The sequence below is a fragment of the Pisolithus orientalis genome (genome assembly GCF_024613125.1).
Source record: "Pisolithus orientalis strain OTSU chromosome Unknown F5J12scaffold_19, whole genome shotgun sequence".
Classification (NCBI taxonomy): domain Eukaryota; kingdom Fungi; phylum Basidiomycota; class Agaricomycetes; order Boletales; family Pisolithaceae; genus Pisolithus; species Pisolithus orientalis.
In genome coordinates, this window is record NW_026260800.1 from 541,303 (window position 1) to 558,889 (window position 17,587).

General features: G+C 50.6%; 8 protein-coding genes across 8 annotated transcripts; 4 read left to right on the forward strand and 4 right to left on the reverse strand.

Annotated features, from left to right (window-relative positions):
* Window positions 1-189: 189 nt before the first annotated feature.
* On the reverse strand, window positions 190-2,783 carry F5J12DRAFT_944118 (pyridoxal phosphate-dependent transferase; the record flags this gene model as incomplete). The annotated part of the gene is made up of 13 exons (XM_051749717.1): window positions 190-567; window positions 640-730; window positions 791-1,057; window positions 1,117-1,198; window positions 1,255-1,345; window positions 1,402-1,492; window positions 1,555-1,743; window positions 1,814-2,100; window positions 2,175-2,178; window positions 2,239-2,289; window positions 2,356-2,400; window positions 2,619-2,682; window positions 2,738-2,783. 13 exons carry the CDS (start codon window positions 2,781-2,783, stop codon window positions 505-507), a joined length of 1,371 nt encoding a protein of 456 aa, XP_051598925.1. The 3' UTR covers window positions 190-504.
* Window positions 2,784-2,876: 93 nt separating this feature from the next.
* Window positions 2,877-5,185, reverse strand: F5J12DRAFT_944126 (DHHC palmitoyltransferase-domain-containing protein; the record flags this gene model as incomplete). Its single annotated transcript, XM_051749718.1, has 11 exons — window positions 2,877-3,280; window positions 3,332-3,465; window positions 3,525-3,680; window positions 3,738-3,865; window positions 3,912-3,946; window positions 4,000-4,030; window positions 4,094-4,423; window positions 4,496-4,708; window positions 4,758-4,790; window positions 4,851-4,909; window positions 4,966-5,185. 11 exons carry the CDS (start codon window positions 5,183-5,185, stop codon window positions 3,171-3,173), a joined length of 1,449 nt encoding a protein of 482 aa, XP_051598926.1. The 3' UTR covers window positions 2,877-3,170.
* A 651-nt stretch (window positions 5,186-5,836) lies between these two features.
* Window positions 5,837-7,333, forward strand: F5J12DRAFT_839553 (uncharacterized protein). Its single transcript, XM_051746079.1, has 4 exons — window positions 5,837-6,278; window positions 6,342-6,535; window positions 6,588-6,932; window positions 6,989-7,333. Exons 1-4 carry the CDS (start codon window positions 6,174-6,176, stop codon window positions 7,032-7,034), a joined length of 690 nt encoding a protein of 229 aa, XP_051598927.1. The 5' UTR covers window positions 5,837-6,173; the 3' UTR covers window positions 7,035-7,333.
* A 44-nt stretch (window positions 7,334-7,377) lies between these two features.
* Window positions 7,378-8,326, reverse strand: F5J12DRAFT_839557 (uncharacterized protein). The gene is made up of 4 exons (XM_051746080.1): window positions 8,046-8,326; window positions 7,845-7,976; window positions 7,737-7,810; window positions 7,378-7,613 (listed from the first exon to the last, which is right to left on the reverse strand). The coding sequence occupies exons 1-3, from the start codon at window positions 8,189-8,191 to the stop codon at window positions 7,765-7,767; spliced, it is 324 nt and encodes a 107-aa protein (XP_051598928.1). The 5' UTR covers window positions 8,192-8,326; the 3' UTR covers window positions 7,378-7,613; window positions 7,737-7,764.
* Window positions 8,327-9,436: 1,110 nt separating this feature from the next.
* F5J12DRAFT_697795 (heterokaryon incompatibility protein-domain-containing protein) lies at window positions 9,437-10,156 on the forward strand (the record flags this gene model as incomplete). Its single annotated transcript, XM_051740457.1, has 1 exon — window positions 9,437-10,156. A coding segment is annotated over one exon (720 nt), but the record flags the coding sequence as incomplete, so codon positions are not given.
* Window positions 10,157-11,082: 926 nt separating this feature from the next.
* On the forward strand, window positions 11,083-12,765 carry F5J12DRAFT_839566 (uncharacterized protein). Its single transcript, XM_051746081.1, has 5 exons — window positions 11,083-11,471; window positions 11,527-11,560; window positions 11,623-11,816; window positions 11,867-12,280; window positions 12,344-12,765. Exons 1-5 carry the CDS (start codon window positions 11,389-11,391, stop codon window positions 12,372-12,374), a joined length of 756 nt encoding a protein of 251 aa, XP_051598930.1. The 5' UTR covers window positions 11,083-11,388; the 3' UTR covers window positions 12,375-12,765.
* Window positions 12,766-13,838: 1,073 nt separating this feature from the next.
* F5J12DRAFT_783707 (uncharacterized protein) lies at window positions 13,839-15,478 on the reverse strand (the record flags this gene model as incomplete). The annotated part of the gene is made up of 8 exons (XM_051742894.1): window positions 13,839-13,971; window positions 14,025-14,372; window positions 14,428-14,528; window positions 14,582-14,732; window positions 14,786-14,828; window positions 14,863-15,030; window positions 15,086-15,214; window positions 15,277-15,478. 8 exons carry the CDS (start codon window positions 15,476-15,478, stop codon window positions 13,839-13,841), a joined length of 1,275 nt encoding a protein of 424 aa, XP_051598931.1.
* Window positions 15,479-15,876: 398 nt separating this feature from the next.
* Window positions 15,877-16,868, forward strand: F5J12DRAFT_169569 (uncharacterized protein). The gene is made up of 4 exons (XM_051738217.1): window positions 15,877-16,092; window positions 16,146-16,390; window positions 16,444-16,528; window positions 16,581-16,868. Exons 1-4 carry the CDS (start codon window positions 15,995-15,997, stop codon window positions 16,585-16,587), a joined length of 435 nt encoding a protein of 144 aa, XP_051598932.1. The 5' UTR covers window positions 15,877-15,994; the 3' UTR covers window positions 16,588-16,868.
* Window positions 16,869-17,587: the final 719 nt, after the last annotated feature.

Sequence of the window (17,587 nt, forward strand, 5' to 3'; positions counted from 1 at the left end):
ACGAATTCATTGCGTTCTACTTTTCTGCGAGTCAATGCAGAAGTTCAACACGTCAATAAATTTACAAGTCATTACGCATACTCCAATCCGTCGTGTGGTGAGTGTCAAGTGTAGAACAAGAGACGAAGGGAAGACTGATGCAGGCCGCAGGTTTTGCATTCAAGGTGGAGACGCTGCGTAAGCGCCAGTTTCGAGGTCATTCGGTAGCCATACACACTAAACTTGGCGGTCGGCGGCACAGCGGACACGTGGCAACGGTGTTCCCAGGCTGCCGACTTGATTGTGCCTGATCCTGCGAGGGTGGGGGACGAGGCCGGTGGAGCGACGACATTCGAATGACGTAACCTGTACCGTTAAACTAGCACTTTCACTAGTGTTTCGACTTGCGTGCACTATGTATACTTCTCGTCTTTAGTACACTGTACCGATACATGTATGTATGACAACATAAAACGACAACTGGTTACCCACCTACCCTACCGCCAACATTCCGATAGGAAAAAGTTAATTGGTGATCGTGTCTGTATGCCCTTTCTCGCTCTCGACTTCACCAGGAATATCATCGAGCTGTGCCAAAGAAATATGTCGAGTCACAGTTACAACATGCAGACAGTAATAATCGCGGTACCGCACACTTACTTTATCAAGGTCCTCGAGACACTCGGCAATCACTTTGATAGCCTTTCGGAGGTCTTCCTCAGAGATCACGAGAGGTGGGGCGAAGCGTATGCTAGTCCGACACAACTTGCATCAACAATACCAAGTCAACGATGGCAAGGCTTGCACTTACATGTTCACGTGTGTCGGCTTCGCAAGCACGCCACGGCTCTTCAACAGCAAACAGAACTGCCAAGCAGACCTTCCCTTAATGCTCTTCTCTTCGTCGATCACGACTGCGTTCAGCAGACCCTTGCCGCGAACCTCCTTCACCAGTGGCGATTTCACCGCCTTCATCTCCGAACGGAAGATTTCTCCAAGACGTTCAGCGCGCTCGGAGAGGTTCTCGTCGACAAGAACACGAAGTGCCGTCATCGCTACTGCACACCCAAGAGGGTTGCTGAGGGATCGAACAGGTCAGATCATGCAGGAGGAACGAAGGTGTACAAGTAAGCTTACCCGCCGTAGGTACTTCCATGTTCACCTGGACCAATACAGTACATGATTTCTTTGTCGGCAAGCACCGCGGAGACGGGGTACACTAAGGGAATGTCACTTGAGCGAAATCTGTCTCGACTTCGAAGACAATCAACCAACCTCCACCAGAGAGAGCCTTGCCCAATAACACGATGTCCGGTCTGACATTCTCGTGCTCGCAACACAGCATCTTGCCAGTCCTGCAAAGTCCCTACAACATTTCAGTCAGCCACAACAGAATCCCCAAACAATAACAGAGCTCTTTACTGTTTGGATCTCGTCGCAAATCAGCAATACATTGTATTTCGTGCACAACTTGCGGACTTGCGCGAGGTAGCCAGTGGGTGGAACAACGATGCTAGAAAGGTGGGTATCACCTGGTCAGGCAGAACAGACGACAAAAGAAGTGTTGGAGCTCACCCTGCTTCGCCTTGGATAGGCTCCACCAAGAATCCTGCGACGTACTCTCCATATAGCTCCAGTGCACGCTCCAAATCCTCTATAACACCGAAGCGAATCGTTCGCACGGTACCGTTGTCGCGGAACGTGGGTCCTACGCCCTCGAGATATGGCCCGAAACCTCCCCGGCTCTCCGGGTCAGTGCTCAGACTGACGTGCCATTTGGCAGAAAAGATCGGTGATCAGCGCCTACGCGGTACGAACGAACAAATAAACAAACCTGATAACTCCGATTGTCCTGCCATGAAAATTCCCTTCGACACTCAACACCATGGCCTTTCCCTCTGGAACTCCCTTCTTCATATACGCCCATTTCCTCGCGAGTTTGACAGCAGTCTCGACTGCCTCGGCTCCCGTGTTCATCGGAAGGACGCTCCCATAGGAGAACATCTCCGTGATTTGCTGAGCATATCGGGTAAAAATAGAGTTGTAAAATGCCCGAGAAGACAGAGTGAGTTTCTGGGCCTGCTCGATGAGCGTGGCAACTATCTTAGGGTGACAATGGCCCTATAATAATCCGACTCGTGAGCCAGCCCTGTTGAACATTAACAAGGGCAAGACTGAATACGAACCTGATTGACAGCCCTATATCGAGATGTGATGTGAGCGGGGATGGGATGAGCCAGTAGCACAAAGAGAGCTTACGAATAAGCCGACAGCATGTCGATGTATTCTTTCCCTTCCGGGTCCCATACTCTGCGAAAAAGAGACGGCTGATGAGAGAGTTGCGCGCTGGCAACGCCATTGGCATAAAATGCTCACATTGCGCCATTGGCACGGTCAAACACAGCAGGCAAGGGATGGTAGCTGTACGATTATCAAAAGAAGCACAAAAACGTGCGCAGCATGTGAGCATCATGATCGTCGACCTCGATAGAACGGAAAAGAACACCGTCAAGAGACCCCCTGGAATGGGGGGTGGATATCACGGCGTAGTGACGTAGTAGGTAGGGTATTTAAGCATTCATCCCCTCTCACTAGGGACAACCCAAACCGCCTACTTCGCTGCGTTCGTTTCGACTTACTTGTGAGCGGCATACTCGTGCTCCATACGAATGTGGTCCGCAGACGACAAATGCACAGGAACACCTGGCATCCGCGTTATAGGCGCCGTTGCCCGACTTCACAGATTTGGGGGCACGACCGTTGGATACTTGAGAATCGTGGGGAGAGGTAGCAACTGGAGACATGGTTGTGCGAGATGATGTTCAACTTGTACTTGTGGTGAGTATTACACTAAAGTGTCAGTGACTTAGGTCGACGACGACGCTGGGGTGATCGTGGTAAGTCGGAAGGCTCCAACCCCGTGGAAAGCACCGTTTGTATTTGGGCGGCCGTGTGGTTCTTTGTAGGCGATGGTCCGCCCGAATCCACCGCATGTTGCTAGCTTACGTCCAGCCCAGCCAAGTCAGAAGTACCCAAATGTCGTACAGCAGCATGTGGGTAGATATCGTCCAGCCCAGCCAAGTCAGAAGTACCCAAATGTCGTACAGCAGCATGTGGGTAGATATCGTCCGTACAGTAAGTAACAGGCAAACGTCATGAAATCAAACACGGAATAAATCACGCGTCATATACTATCGTAGTTCGTCAGGCCATTCTTCTCGCCTGCTCCACCGACCCTGTGCATCAAAGCGAGGGTTCACCGGGTAGTTCGCCCCATCGTCAAGACAGTGTCCCACTGGCACTATTCACACTCGTCAGCACAACCCAGCACGATGGAAAGAGCAAGACTTACGGAACCACCACCACACGTTCTTACTCATCACCGCTTCCCAATTAGCTCGATGATTCCCCAACCACCAGATATTTCCCTCTTTCCCTATCCTCCCCCACTCCTGATCCCACCGTCGTCTCGTTCTCCGTTTCGCCCTGTAACAAATGTTACCCTTATTAGTGACGAAATGAGACGCCCTTCCTTGCTCTCTTACCCAAACTGCCACCACTGAAATTCGTGGGCCAATGCGGCTTGTTCACGCTCCCTCATCGATTTTGCATACATGGACTCTACCGTTGTTTGGTTGTTCAGCGTGAGATGAACTTGTGTCATGAACAACCCAGTTACAAAGAACCCGAACAAGCCAGCTCTGTCGGAAGCGTCGACGTCATTCACTGGCTATCCACGATCCCAAAGAATGACTTACAAGGCGATCGCAATGGGTATTTGCAGGTCAGACGACACCTTCGCTTGATATATACGATAAAGACCCAACAGGCTCCCAAACGTCCACCAGCAGCCCACGGTTCCCCATAGGAGAAAATTGATAAAAAACTATTTGCTATGAGTCAAGCGCAACCTGAAGGATATGCACGCTTACTTTCTGATTGAACGCTCCAACACACTGTCCGATCCCTAACCAAAGCTAAACGACGGAAGTTCTCCCAACGAAATGATCTGACACTTACAGGGACAATGATGGTCGTACCTCAGCACGCACTTTCGGAGACAACGTTAGTTCAGCTGCATGCTTATTGGGAAAGGGATTATGTCTCCACTCACAGTTCCGCACGCTCGACAATGGTGCGTTCGGTACGGCTTCACTATCTTACACCGACTGCAATACCTGTTCTCGGGTAACAGTATCGGCGTAGTTGGAGGACGCCTCGAGATCCCATTGATGTTTCGACTTTGACCCGGCCCCAATCCGTTGGGTTCCCTACTTCGAGAGCGAGTACTCCCGGTATTAATCGGGGGTAGAGCAATGTTGTCGGGCACGTAGGGTGCCTCAGGGTTAGCCAGCACGTCTCTTACACGTGCTTCCTCGGGGCTCCTGACGGCGTTGGTACTAGCAATGTGGTGGCTAGAGTAAGCCGTCGCTTGCGAACTCCCCTTGTGATGACCGGTATTGTGGTGTTGGGTATCGCGAGGAATCGTCGTTGTCCCCGCCGTCCTAGGAAGGACACTCTCGGAACGTCTTGATGATAACGAAGCTTGAAAGTCGCGTTGCAATGTAAAGCTTGATTGTGTCCTGGAATCTTGTGTGTGTTGGGCATGGTCTGACGTATACGTGTGAACTGTGGACACCTGATCATAGGGGACTCCACGTAGTTCAGACGTCATGGATGAAGGGTGGCGATCGAGGTCATAAGTCGGTCGTTGTGTCCGGCTCGTAAACTGTGCAACCGGTCAGGGCAAGATGAGGTTTGTCGAAGCATGAACCTACATCTCGGGCGACTCCCGGGGACGTAAAGACGACCTGAGTGACGGTGATGAGAAAATAGGGGTCAAACAGCGCAAATGTACACATCATGCAGACCTTGGCGTAAGACCACAGAATGAGCAGCAAAAGGGTTGAATAAATGACAAGGAATACAACTGTCCGAATAGTTCATGTCTTGTGGCGCGACCACTCGAAAAATGCGACAACTCACCTCCAACAGGCAAACTAGCCGTTACCTCTCCATCCCTAGTGAGCATACTCTTGCAGACTCTCCCGATGTACACATACGACACGTATCCAGCGACAGCGAGGAAGAGTCCGATGGCAAGCTTGCGCACAATCCATGGCTGCGGTCTATTGACTCTTCGTTTGCGAGCTTCGACACGAGCGTCTTCGATAACCCCGCAACACGTTCGGTCCCTAGATGCCATCTACCCCAGCTATTCGTGAGCCCCCACCGTAGTGGCCTTGTAGGATCGAGGGTCCAGCTCGACTCGTGCTGGTGCGTTTCCACAGGTATTGCAGACGTATCGCCGTACGACGTGTGCAAGTTCTTATTTTTTCCCCGTTCGTTGTACCCCTTCAAAATAGGATCTTGGTGCTGATCGAGGCAGGATACGACAGCGGGAGAGTTAGAATTATGTAATCAGCACGCCAGACGCTCGGTTACATGTTGACGTGGTCCCGACTACATTACTGGTCATAAGGTATTAAGTGAAAGTGAAGTACTCCAATCGTGGATCTGTCTAGGAATGAATGATTGAGAAGCGTGACATACGAGTTGAACTTCAGCGTCATCCGAGGCCGGCTCACGACACTTGGACGCCGTTCGGCGCTCCACATATGATGGTATCACCCCAGACGACAGAAACCAGAAACCTTCCATCGGCTTTCCAGTTGACCAACTCCGGTCCCCTTGCGCTCCCAAGCTCGACATACTCGGCCGCAGCGCCCTATTTCTTCAGGGCGCCTGTTGAACGCTGAAGCACTGCTTGCACTGCATATGAGACCCCGAATTGAGAAATTCCCTTCGGTGGAAGTCGGTTATACCATCGACCCGGAGCGCGTGCAGTGCCGTGCACTGCAAATCCCCCACGGCGTAGCGCCAGCACTGTCGTCACTGCATAGCAAGGATTCCTATCAGTTATCTCGATGATCGCATACTTAGCCAGCTCGCCCCAGTACAGCAGATACTTAACCGAGCTTGTACGTTGCACAGAACGCCCGCATAGTTCCAATTCCACTTCCCCCACAGCAACCGTCTTACGTGCAAATATTATTCAGACATGCCAGCGAACCGCAAAAGCAGTCAGTCATCTGTCCCCCGCCCTTCACCCTATCCACATACCCTTCGCGAACAAATGTCGTCAGTGAGCACACTGCGTGCACTAGTACCGACATCCGCAATTAGGCCCGACGATGCCGTTATCCTGTGTGTGCCGTTTCACTACATTAACTCCATCTGGCTTCTACAACTCCCGTTGTGATAGCGTCATAGGGAAAACAGGTTCCGGAATGAGCAATGTGAGTTGATGAAGATCGTCACCGTCTATAAGCTCGTCACTCATTGCGGATGACATCTAATAGTTCATCAACAAACTTACTGGGATGCAACCAGAGGATGGAGCGGGTGAACTCTTCTCCCGTACGACAGGCATCTATGCATACGAAAGCTATCGTAATGGGCAGCGGTTCATCTTCGTGGATACGCCAGGATTCAATAACCAGAAGATACCGCAAAGTGAAGTGTTCGAAGCAATAACTAGATGGCTGAAGGAGACGTGCGCAATTTTCGTTAACTTACAATATAACATTTGCCTAACATCTAAGCAGGCACCAGCACTCTATTAAGCTTACGGGTGTGATATACACCCATAGTGTAATGGACGACCGCTTGTCCGCCACCGATATGCAAAGTTTCCAGTTAATTACTCGCTTGTGCGGAAACGAAGCAGCTGATCGCGTTCGGCTGGTTACGACTATGTGCGACCAAGTGGAAAAGTCGATGGCTGAGGAGATGCAGAAGAAACTCGTGAGCGGACAGTGGCGGTCACTCATCAAAGCAGGGGCCCGTCCTGAGAGGTTCAACAATACCTCGGAAGCCGCCTGGAGTATCGTACAAGGTTTGGGAAACACGAAGAAGACTCTTCCAATTCAAAAGGAACCGGTTACTATCTGGCAAGTTTTCAAAGTCTGCGTCAGTCTGTTGCCACGTCCTGACCACTCACTCATAGCGGCCGTCTGAAACGGTGGCTCGGACACTCCCGAGTCGAGGGCTAGGAAATATGCGGATTGGAACAAGTTAGGGAAAGCCGGATCTGACTCGAAGAATCACTGTGATCTTGGACACTATCGGCATGTTCGATATTTACTGTTAACATCATCCCCCTTCCACTGGCTGGACTGTGCGCCTGGTCGTCACGAAAGTATATTATCGACCTGGTAGATTCCATTACGTATGTTATGGCTCGCTTTTATTGTCCTAGGGTTTTGGATGCACACGTATATAAGGTTCGAATGCATATATACCCACCATGGCTAGAGGCCAGAATGGACTTAACGATATTATTACGGCCCAGTTGAGGATGGGACACTTCATCACTTGAAAGCACGCTTAAACCTTCGTGAACAAGAGCGCTGTAATCCGTGTTTCTTTTACACGTCGATCGACCTACTTATAACGAACATCCTATTTAGTCTCAACCAAACCTCCACGTCACGGGTCTTTTCTGCATCAGCATCGTACGGCGCACCCATCGGAGACAATGGATCGTGCTCCGAGATGAGATTCTCCGTGTACGTCTCTCGTGCAGGGAACGCGACAGAGGTGACGTAGCATACCGCGGATGCGACGACAAACTGTATATTTACAAGGGGTGCGTGGTCAGCGAAAATGATTATTTTCCAACTCAAAACTGGTTTTCCCGTTCGTGACACGAGGAGAATGGAGGGAGGGAGAAATCGCAAGCGGAAGAAACTCACGCTGTACATCCACGGCCGGCATCGCTTCTCAATGATTCTCAGGTTCGATGCCCAACCGTGGGAGCATCGATCCTCTTCAACAAGGTCAACTCATGCTTCCCTTGCAACGATGCGACAGTACGGTCGAGGTAAACAAGGGCATTTATATCGTTGAGAATCAACGCATATTCCTTTGGGTTCGTCAGTTTGCGTTTCCGGCAAACGACTTCAAGTACTTCCTGCATGTGCACACCCGCGGAACTGGTAAGAGGAACGCAAAGAGTGATATCAGCGCCGTATTGGGGATGTTTGGTCTGCGGGAAAACTTACACGGGTATGGTCGTCGAGACGTAACAGGCGTCAGCGATCCCTGCAACTCTGATACGCAAGAATATAGGTGGGTCCTGATCAGATGATAAACGAAGTGACGAGGATAAGAGTGGAGTCGTCATCGGTCGTTCGGGACAAGGAACCATATCATTCAACGCGCTGCCTCCCGGACAATGCCACCCGTCATTGAAGCTTGAAGACCCGCAGATTTTTTTGTCACAAATACCCTAATCCATCCTTGTGAGGAGTTTGCGGGAGCGAACGAGCACGTGTCGAGCCAGTGTCCGCCCTTCACTAGTCACTAGTCACGGCTCCTTATATTGTGTATGTCTCCCTCAGGCGGCGTTGTCAACCCCACCACTATCCCTCTCAGCTAGCGGACACCCCAAAACCTCGTGTCAAACAGAGCCAGGGAAGTCTTCCTTCCGTGTTTACGCAGGCTTTTCCCCTTTGCTGCTCCGTACACTTATTATTCGGAGCGCATGATGCCGTCCCCCAGTAATACGAAGCGTTATGCAGAGGAATTTCGCAGCAAGGGCAATCTGTGTCTGAGCGAAAGCCTCGACATGTTTCATCTTTGATGTATTCACATCTCCCAATCGATCATCGATGATCTTTGGCACGTCAAGTTACCGTCTCACATCGTGACAATGCATCCTATCGCAAGGGAAACGTGCCTTGAGCTGTGTTTTAGCGGACTAACGCGACGGCAATAGACATGTATATCCTCCCATGGGGTCACTGCTGCACTGAAAACCCTATGACCATGATCGACTGCGCAATTTTGGATTTGACACACGTAGGTGGGACTCCTACAGAGTGTACTGACATGAGATTGCTACATTCAGTCATGGCGCCGCCCTGCTGCTAAATGTACAACTTGTACAGCGTCAGTCAAACGATCGGCAGGGCACCGGCAGTATACCACGAAATGTCAGGCGTGCGTATGATGATTGTTGGGCCAGCGGAGACACTATTGCAACTCGAGGGAGTGGATGAAGGGGAATTTCTGTCCATCTCTTTGCCTCGCGTTCTCGATAAGCTGTGTAGATATGATGTTGAGCGTCCGCCGGCTTTGGGTTACGTTGCCGTGGAATAGCCTCAAAGTTGGCACTCATGTCCAATGCTGTATTCCCTTGTAGGACTGTGACCAGCAACCAGCATCGGCCTCCCGCCTGCCTTTCGTTCTACGCTCGAAGGTGACCACCTGAAAGAATACCTTGTAGGCTCAGACATCTGGAAAGTATGTGTGATAACTAGTTGATGTGTCGAACCTTGTATTGACCTGTGAGAAGATGAAGTTACTAGACGTGAAAGCGGTTCTCGACCGCGAAAAGCACATCCAGCGGGCTGATCCCGAAAGTCAAGTCCTGAAGGAGTCTGACGATGAAGTTACTCGTTATGCGATACTGTCGCACCGCTGGAGTGGCGACTCGGAGGTCACTTACAAAGAGATGACTGCGCTCATGAAAATGGAGAGGCGGAATAGGGACGAGGTCCGGCAGCGCAGCGGTTACCAAAAGATCATCGAGAGCTGTAAACAAGCCAAGAAGGATGGCTACGAGTGGTTGTGGATCGATACCTGCTGCATCGACAAGCGTAGCAGTTCAGAGCTGTCGGAAGCCATTAACTCAATGTACCGGTGGTACCAAAACGCACAGGTGTGCTATGCGTATCTTAACGACGTTGAGGAGTTGGTCTTCCCTACTCAACAAGATGATAGCAAGTTCCCCAAGTCCCACGGTTGGCCGGAGTGGTTTGTACGGGGCTGGACACTGCAGGAACTCATCGCAGCGAAGCAAGTTGAATTTTTCAACAAGCACTGGAAACCCATTGGCAACAAGCAGCGCCTTGCACTGACGTTGGAGGACATCACAAAAATTCCACGCGAAGTTTTGAGGGATGGCCTGGGTGCGAAGTGTCTCTGTGTCGCACAAATCATGTCGTGGGCTGCGGACCGGAAGACGACACGTGTGGAAGATCGGGCATATTCGCTGATGGGGTTGTTCGGAGTGAACATGCCCATGTTGTATGGAGAGGGCACAAAGGCATTTCGGCGTCTACAACTAGAAATCGTCCGGGAATCCAGCGATCATAGCATATTCGCATGGCACTCATCGGGTTCGCGGTCGGGTAGTGCCTTGGCAGAAGATCCGAGCGACTTCCGGTTTTGCGGCCACGTGAGAAAGGTGGAACCCGGCGACTTTGTCGACAAAGTAATAGAGGAGTATATCGACGGCCCACAGCGCTTCCCCGGATGGAGCAAATGGGCCTGCCGCCGGAAACTCGCACGGGTGCGTAATGCTGGCACTGGATACTTGCAGAAATTGCGCACATTCACTGTCAGCAATGTGGGTATTCAAGTGTTCTTGCCCGTTATCCCCCTTCCCGACTCTCAGCCACCCTGCCTCAGGGTTATACTGGCATGTAGCAACCATGACTCCAGTCTCATTACCATAAATTTGGTATCCTCTGGATTCAGCTGTGACCGGACTGTCACTACGGACGCTCCCGCTCGGACGTATCCAGAGTTCTGGTTACTCTACCTTACTCATCATTTGAAGATGCCAATATGACTGGCCTCGGTTGTACATTCAACGACAAGCACGCTTTGTACCATGGATTTCCGGAGGCTCAGAGACTGCCAAATTAGGGCATAAGGATATGATCTAATGTTGGAATGTGTAGAATGTCAAGGAGAAAAACTTTCGAGTAGTGTTGACTAGTAGTGACTACTTAAAAGTGCTACATATTTCTTTCTGGAAGGTGCAAAGAAGCCTAGACATCAGGTTGAGTGGGTACAAATAAAGTACCAATAGAATGGCATCAATGAAGAAGAGGGGACATCCATGGCTACAGTCTCTCCACGGCCCGAGACAGTGGTGTGCAACTTGCTGAAAGGGTTGGATGATCCTCCAGAAGGGGAGAACATCGTGGTCAGGGCAGATAGTGGCACGGCATGTAGGTTTTTCGGATTAACAGGATTAAGTCTGCCATTGCTGTACTTACAGCATTTAAGTCACCGGTCACCCCCAGAACGGAGGGTTGCGAGACTATCAGATTATCCAGTGCCAGTTCTAGTTAACGGTACCCAGCCATTGTGTGGACATTTCGACGTAGGGGAGACCTGCGTGCATGTGCGTTGCTTGAAGGTTCTTGAAAAATCTCTGACAGAAATGCCCCCACACCCCACCCTGAACACGCACGAACAGCGTGGCCCCCTCTACCAGTTTGCGCAGTTACCATTCTACTCTCAGCCCATCGCCCCAGGCAGCTACTGAAACTCATACTGTCAACGACGATAACCTGACGTTCCCCTCGTACGAAGGAATCATTGCAAACTATGTTACCACCGCAGAGGCCACTGAACAGGCCTCGGAAGGCTCTACCTCGCTCCGAAATCAGATCCACTGACATCGTAATTATGTACGTGCTACCTCAATCACCCCTGGCGTGAGAGTACATCACACTGGTTCGCTAGTGTATTGGGAACAACGGGCTCAGGGATGAGCAATGTGAGTATATAGAGTCAGTCCGTAAATCTCAGGCAGCCACTGAACAAATGATTACAATGCAGTTCATCAACGTACTTACTGGCATGAAAATGGAGGATGGAGCGAACGGCTACATCTCTTGTACTGCGGACGTAATCGCTTATCCATGCTACCATGGTGGACAGCGCTACATCTTCGTGGACACTCCGGGTTTCAACGCAACGTATTCATCGCAAAAGGAGGTATTCGAAAAGATAGCGAAATGGCTGGCAGCGACGTACTCAATCCCACCCATTCCGAATCGGACCGTTGTTGACACTCGGACAGATACCAGGTGTCGAGATTGCAGTTCAACGGCGTGATCTATACACGTCGCATCACGGAAGCCAGGTGTCGTTCTGAACGAAGCAGCTTCCAAGTGTGTGCCAATATAGTTGGGAACGACGCTGCTGACCGCGTACGCCTGGTGACCACGATGTGGGATGAACTTGAAGACAAGTCAGCTGCGGAGAGCATGGAAAATAAGTTGAAAGAAGAGCAATGGCAATTGCTCATAAATGGGGGGGCAACCTGTCAAAGATTTTTCAATACACCAAGCTCAGCATGGGATATCGTGGAGAGTTTAGGAACGGAGAGAAAAGCGAGTCTCTTACTTCAAGAAGAGTTGGTTGATATCAAGAAGCCACTAAAGCAGACAACTGCTGGGATGCGGCTTCACAAGGAGTCTCCCGCTTCTCTCGGGTAGGTCATTGGTTTCACTCTTGATCTCGATGTGCCAAATTGACGGAAACATTCTACTGCCAGAGGTCTGCTAAAAAGACTTTTTGGAATTTAGTGCAGACAAAAGCGTTTCGCTCTTGGATATTCCACTTTGTTGCAAATTCTCAGAGGGCTCGACGAGGCAACGATGAAGCGTTGTTGTGGATCGACCATCCAGCCGAGTACTGCGTCCACACACTTTTGCAGGGTATTATTTCCAGGTGGCTCCTGGTCCTGTCGATTCAGGTGTCACAGAATTGCTTGCCACTCTGCTAGACACTGTCTCCACTACATGTTCACGCTGGATCCCGTAGGAGAGAGATGGACATTAGGTGGCCTTCTGCCGGGACTGCACAGGCTAGGTTTTCGTATATTTGATAGCACTGTTTTCTTTTGCTATTCGAGGACTTTGGTCTGAATTCCACTCGTGGAATGCCTCCTGTGTAAGACTGCATTCCAGGTTAACCAGAGTTTTGACTCGTAGCCCTGACCATCAGGGTTGAAGTAATAGATAGAACGCAGTTCATCAACCCACTCACTGTTATGGAACCGGGAGAGGAAGCGAGTAACCTCGTCTCTAGTAGGGAGGACCTGGAGACAGGAGGTACGGACACAGCCACAATGGTGCTTAATCAGACGGACCAAGACACGGACGTGTACCATGACACATACGGTTACACACATTATCCTACTTGCCTCGAGCTCAGCTCATCGTTCGGAGGTTCTTTCCCACTGTTCCATCGTGTACAAGACACGTGAAAGCTTACCCATATACCACCCGCGATAATCAATGTTATATCTTCGTGGATACTCCGGGCTTCAAGGGCACGTGTGTACAAATCAATGCAATGCTTGAGAACGTAGCGAATTGCTTGGAAGCGACGCACACTGTCTCATCTGTTACACTTTGGCACATCTTATTTAAACTGTGAGGGATACAGGGTGCCTAAACTACAGTTCGCCGGCGTCGTCTATACGCATCGTGCAATTGCGAGACCTGACTCAGGATCCGAACGAAGCAGCTTTCAGATGTGCCAAACTCGTCAGTGACAAGGCTACAGATCACGTACGCCTCGTGACGACAACGTAGGATGAACCTGAGGTGCACTCAAACGCTGATGACATGAAGGACAGGGAGGAAAGATAGCAAGGGGCAGTGGTTATCGCTCATGAAGGCAAGAGCAGTATTGCGGTTTCACAACACACCAGAGTTGGAATGGAACATCGTGCAGAGCCCAGGCACGAGGGAGGGGGCTCTTCTGCAAAGAGAGCTAGCTGATAGAATGCGGCCTTATGAGGAGCCCCCATTTTCCCTCAGGTAAGCCCTTAACATGGCCGATTTACCCTGACGTCAGCTTGACTGAAACGCGTTTTGTTGCCAGCGGTCTGCTAAAAATAAAGTTTCGAGTTCAGTACATACGCAAACCCTCGGAAGGTTCCGCCTGAAGGCCTCATCATACAGATCTTCAATGTCAGACGTCTCTCCGGCATCTGCCCGGCCATCCTGTAACAGTTGACTCCTTCAATATCAGACGAATTCCTAAAACTCTGGGCGACACCACATCATGCTCTTCTCCACGCAAGAAACTTCGACATAAGCCCACGATGCATTGGCCGTGACGTGACCTACTACAAATCCGGTGGATTCAGAAATCGCTGCGTCAGACTGTAGGCTAACGATTTTTCAAGAATTACTTACGATGCTACCGCTTTGCCGTTATTTTACCTGAAGATGCCTTTGCGGATGGTGGGACGACAATCGATGGCTCCGGCGGCCACACCCCAGCGACGGGTGGGGAAGATGGTTGCGGTACGCGCCGTGAAGAATTCCCGACACACTCGACCAAACCAGGTTCTTCTGGAAGCAAGGGAACTGCGGTCGTGGGATCGGACAGCCGAGACAAGTTGTGCTTCTGAAGAATCCGCATGTAGAATCCAATCATGATATTGGCCCCATGGGATAGCTCCTTTTGAGAAATACGCGTCAAGAGCTTCGGTAATCCCTTCGACGATGGGCGCACTCGCGATTTTTTGTGAAAGTAAGTCGAGCTCCATTTCCAACACAGCCGGGTGCCTATTTAGTCGTAGCACGATGAGATCAGTGGCAGGCATGTTAAAAACATACGGACCTCCCGGTAAATCCGCTCGCCAATTCTCGTAATAAGTTGTTTTCGTCGATGTCGCGACGAATAGAGTCGAATGCCAGATCACGGAGTTCGTCAATGTTGAGCTGGATCGATATTTGTTAGACTTTTCCTAGGCTGAAAGGAAATGCTTGCAAACCTTAGTCGCAAGACGGTACATTGACCTCGCCGAACACTCTGGCACCCGACTTGTGTTGGAATAAAACCCTCTATATCCGTGTAGTCCCGAAGACTTGAGCGGCGAAAACTCCACAGTGCCCATGTAGAGAAAGTGCAAGAGGCAATACCACCTAGCATTCGTTCAAGTATTGCACGCTACATTGCTGAGTTAGATACGACGTACGTCCGGAATGCAGCATCCTTGACAAAGATGTGGCAACCTCCACCTAGTGCCTGAAGCATAGCCGTTAGGTTGTATACTTGCAGATCCCTCGGAGGATAACCCGATTGAGTTTGCGACCTTCCGTTGGAGAAAATCATCATTTTTCTCCACATTCAGCATAGTTGGCACGCAAGTGCCTGGGTCTTTATTATCACTACCAGAACCTGCCCTCACTTGGATATGTGTGGGAGACACGGTGGTATCTTCTGAACATCGTAGCACCAAGATTGGTATTTTAATAGCTGAAATGGATGCACTGACCAGTATCGTCTTCGAGATCGCTGTCACTTTCGTATCCATACTCGGATAGGTCAATCCCGTCAAAAATCTCGTCGGTTGTTGCGATTTGCATCATGGCCGTACTCGCAGGGATCACATCCGAACTGAACACTGGTGAAAGGCGATGGGCACCTCGGAAGACATTATGATACCAGTGACAGGACAAAACTTACGATCAGCAAAGTACTCTGAGCTGCTCTTGAGGACGGTGGTGTTGGCATTCAACAGACAAGGGCCGATTACCCTAGACTTTGATCTGCGGGAGAAGACATGAAAATGAACATCGTTGATGTCTTTAGCCAACAATAGTTTTCTGAGTAGTTCTTCCGTCCATAGTGGGGTGCGGGTACTTGAGTTGAAGGACGGGGGCGACATCTGGGAAGTGGAGAAAATGGGCAAAGCTTCGCATATCTCAGGCTGCCCTTATATCCCCCCCACTTCCACTTCTCGAACAAGCAGGCTTCCATGCTCGTTAATTCAATGCGTGTGAACCTTGCACCCTGGACAGACACATGTATCAGGGCGTCTAGATTACAGTTTACGTACGGTGTGTGCGTGTCATGACTGCATGACCGAGACCCACAAGCTCTAGAGCCGGACGAAGCAACTAGTTGAGTTCCAGCACGACGCAGCAGATCGCGTACGCCTGGTGACAACAATTAATGTGAAATAAGTCCGAATCACGAAGGGCGGGACGATGTGGCTTTACCGGGGGCCAACAATGCAATTGAGTACCGCACCGCACGATGTTGCGATATGGATATGTATATGGAGAGAAAAGCTGGCATGAGTGTTGTGGGAGAGCTACAAGATCACGTGACGTGACTAGTTGAATCACGTGCCGCCGAATACTTTCGCGTGACGTCGTTCGTTTGAAGGCCCGGTGCTGCGATGGCGACGACAACGCGTCCAGCGTTGAAAATCCCAGTTGAAGAAAGCAAGGCGCAGCGCATTCAGAGGCAACAGGCCAGGTTCAGAGATCGAGGCGGGTGTGTGCTGCATGATAATACCTTACACATCCATTTGACTCTGACTTATGCAGCACATTCGTACCGTCGGGCAAGAACCCGCTCGCAGACATCTTGCTTGCACGTGCCGTCACTGGAGAGTCGCCGTCCAAGGCTAAGAGTCTCCACTCCAAAACCGAACGCGTCCCGCCGACGGTGTCTTCAGTCCCTAGGCCTGCGGCCGTTTCTCCTGGTCGCAATTCCTCCATCGCATCACGTCCAAAGGGTTCGGGCAGTCGGCTCGAGCGGCCTTTTTCAGAGAACCATAAATCCGTTGCAGGTGCGTTGTATTGTGTCTTCCCCCGTTGATCTTAATTTTCTCAAGCTTTATAGAGAGCTCAAAAGCGGCCGACAGGGTGACAGAAAGCGTGCCCAAGAAGAAGGCCTTCGAAGAGACGCAAAGTCACACATTCAGAAGGTTTGCTTTAGAAAACGTTTCTTTATTTTAACTTGACATTGTCCTGACGTAGAGGCTGACGAAAATGAAAACGAGGAGTCCTAAGCCACCACGGAAACGCAAAGCCCGTCCCAATAAGTCAGCACAGGGCAATACTACGACGTCAAAGCGCAAAGCTCGCACTGCTGCAATGCCCGTCATTAAAGAGGATATTGTCGAGTCTGGTCAGTTAGCCCTACTCGTGCAAATTTCGTTTCTTGAATAAATTATGCAGAGGATGATCAAACTCTAATCGAGGCTCCCCGCAAGGTGGATGGTCGCGGAAAGAAGCGCAGACCGGTCGTCACTGAGGACGCACATGACACGGGTGACGATGACCATTCGAGTACAAGGAAACAAGCGTCACGCTCGCAAAAGGTCCGCGAAAAGTCGTCGAGAAGTAAGCGCGCACTAGAGACTACGTCGAAAGGGTCGGAAGGTATACTGTGTCTCTTGGTCGTGACTATTACATATCCACCACTGACCATGTAGACGATGAGCTGGAGGTCATCCGCGAGTCAAGGACCAAGAAACGTCGGCCACCAGATGACGATGCTGGAGAGAAGAAGAGCGAGAAGGTCCCGAAGCCCACCAATAGCCGCGAGGCCGATATTGAAGTCAAGAAACCTAAAAAGGGGAAGACTGCCGTCCGTCATCAGGAGGATATCGCTGAACAACCTGTTGTTAAGAAGCCCAGCAAGAAGAGAGTTACCAAGGTCGACAACGTCGTCGGAGGCGAGTTAGATGATGACGTGTCTCGTCCTCGGAAACGGAAGAAAGCCATCCTCCACCAGGAAAACCAAGACGACCGACCTCCGAAGGTCGAAGAGGTCGAGCCCAAACTGTATGCGATAGTTTTTCAGCGTCTGCCTGACGTTGCTGACGTTTCCAAGACGTAGCCTCCCGTCCTCCAAGCTAAAAGAGAACACCACACGAGCTCCAAGCACTGATCCGAAGGTCAAGCCTACTTCCCGGAAACCTTCTAAAGGCCCTCCGCCAGACCTGCTAGAACGAATAAGAGCCATCGCCAATAACCACAGA

What these genes read in the sequence shown, in the direction of transcription:
- F5J12DRAFT_839553 (XM_051746079.1), top strand. Translation starts at nt 6,174, where the DNA reads ATGCCGTTATCCTGTGTGTGCCGTTTCACTACATTAACTCCATCTGGC. An exon ending in CAGGTTCCGGAATGAGCAAT is followed by an intron (nt 6,279 to 6,341) that starts GTGAGTTGATGA and finishes GACATCTAATAG; the next exon opens with TTCATCAACAAACTTACTGG. An exon ending in ACTAGATGGCTGAAGGAGAC is followed by an intron (nt 6,536 to 6,587) that starts GTGCGCAATTTT and finishes ACATCTAAGCAG; the next exon opens with GCACCAGCACTCTATTAAGC.
- F5J12DRAFT_839557 (XM_051746080.1), bottom strand. Translation starts at nt 8,191, where the DNA reads ATGGTTCCTTGTCCCGAACGACCGATGACGACTCCACTCTTATCCTCG. An exon ending in GTCTCGACGACCATACCCGT is followed by an intron (nt 7,977 to 8,045) that starts GTAAGTTTTCCC and finishes TCCTCTTACCAG; the next exon opens with TTCCGCGGGTGTGCACATGC. An exon ending in CTCGACCGTACTGTCGCATC is followed by an intron (nt 7,811 to 7,844) that starts GTTGCAAGGGAA and finishes ACCTTGTTGAAG; the next exon opens with AGGATCGATGCTCCCACGGT.
- F5J12DRAFT_839566 (XM_051746081.1), top strand. Translation starts at nt 11,389, where the DNA reads ATGTTACCACCGCAGAGGCCACTGAACAGGCCTCGGAAGGCTCTACCT. An exon ending in TCCACTGACATCGTAATTAT is followed by an intron (nt 11,472 to 11,526) that starts GTACGTGCTACC and finishes CTGGTTCGCTAG; the next exon opens with TGTATTGGGAACAACGGGCT. An exon ending in GCGAAATGGCTGGCAGCGAC is followed by an intron (nt 11,817 to 11,866) that starts GTACTCAATCCC and finishes ACACTCGGACAG; the next exon opens with ATACCAGGTGTCGAGATTGC.
- F5J12DRAFT_169569 (XM_051738217.1), top strand. Translation starts at nt 15,995, where the DNA reads ATGGCGACGACAACGCGTCCAGCGTTGAAAATCCCAGTTGAAGAAAGC. An exon ending in AGGTTCAGAGATCGAGGCGG is followed by an intron (nt 16,093 to 16,145) that starts GTGTGTGCTGCA and finishes TGACTTATGCAG; the next exon opens with CACATTCGTACCGTCGGGCA. An exon ending in GAACCATAAATCCGTTGCAG is followed by an intron (nt 16,391 to 16,443) that starts GTGCGTTGTATT and finishes CAAGCTTTATAG; the next exon opens with AGAGCTCAAAAGCGGCCGAC.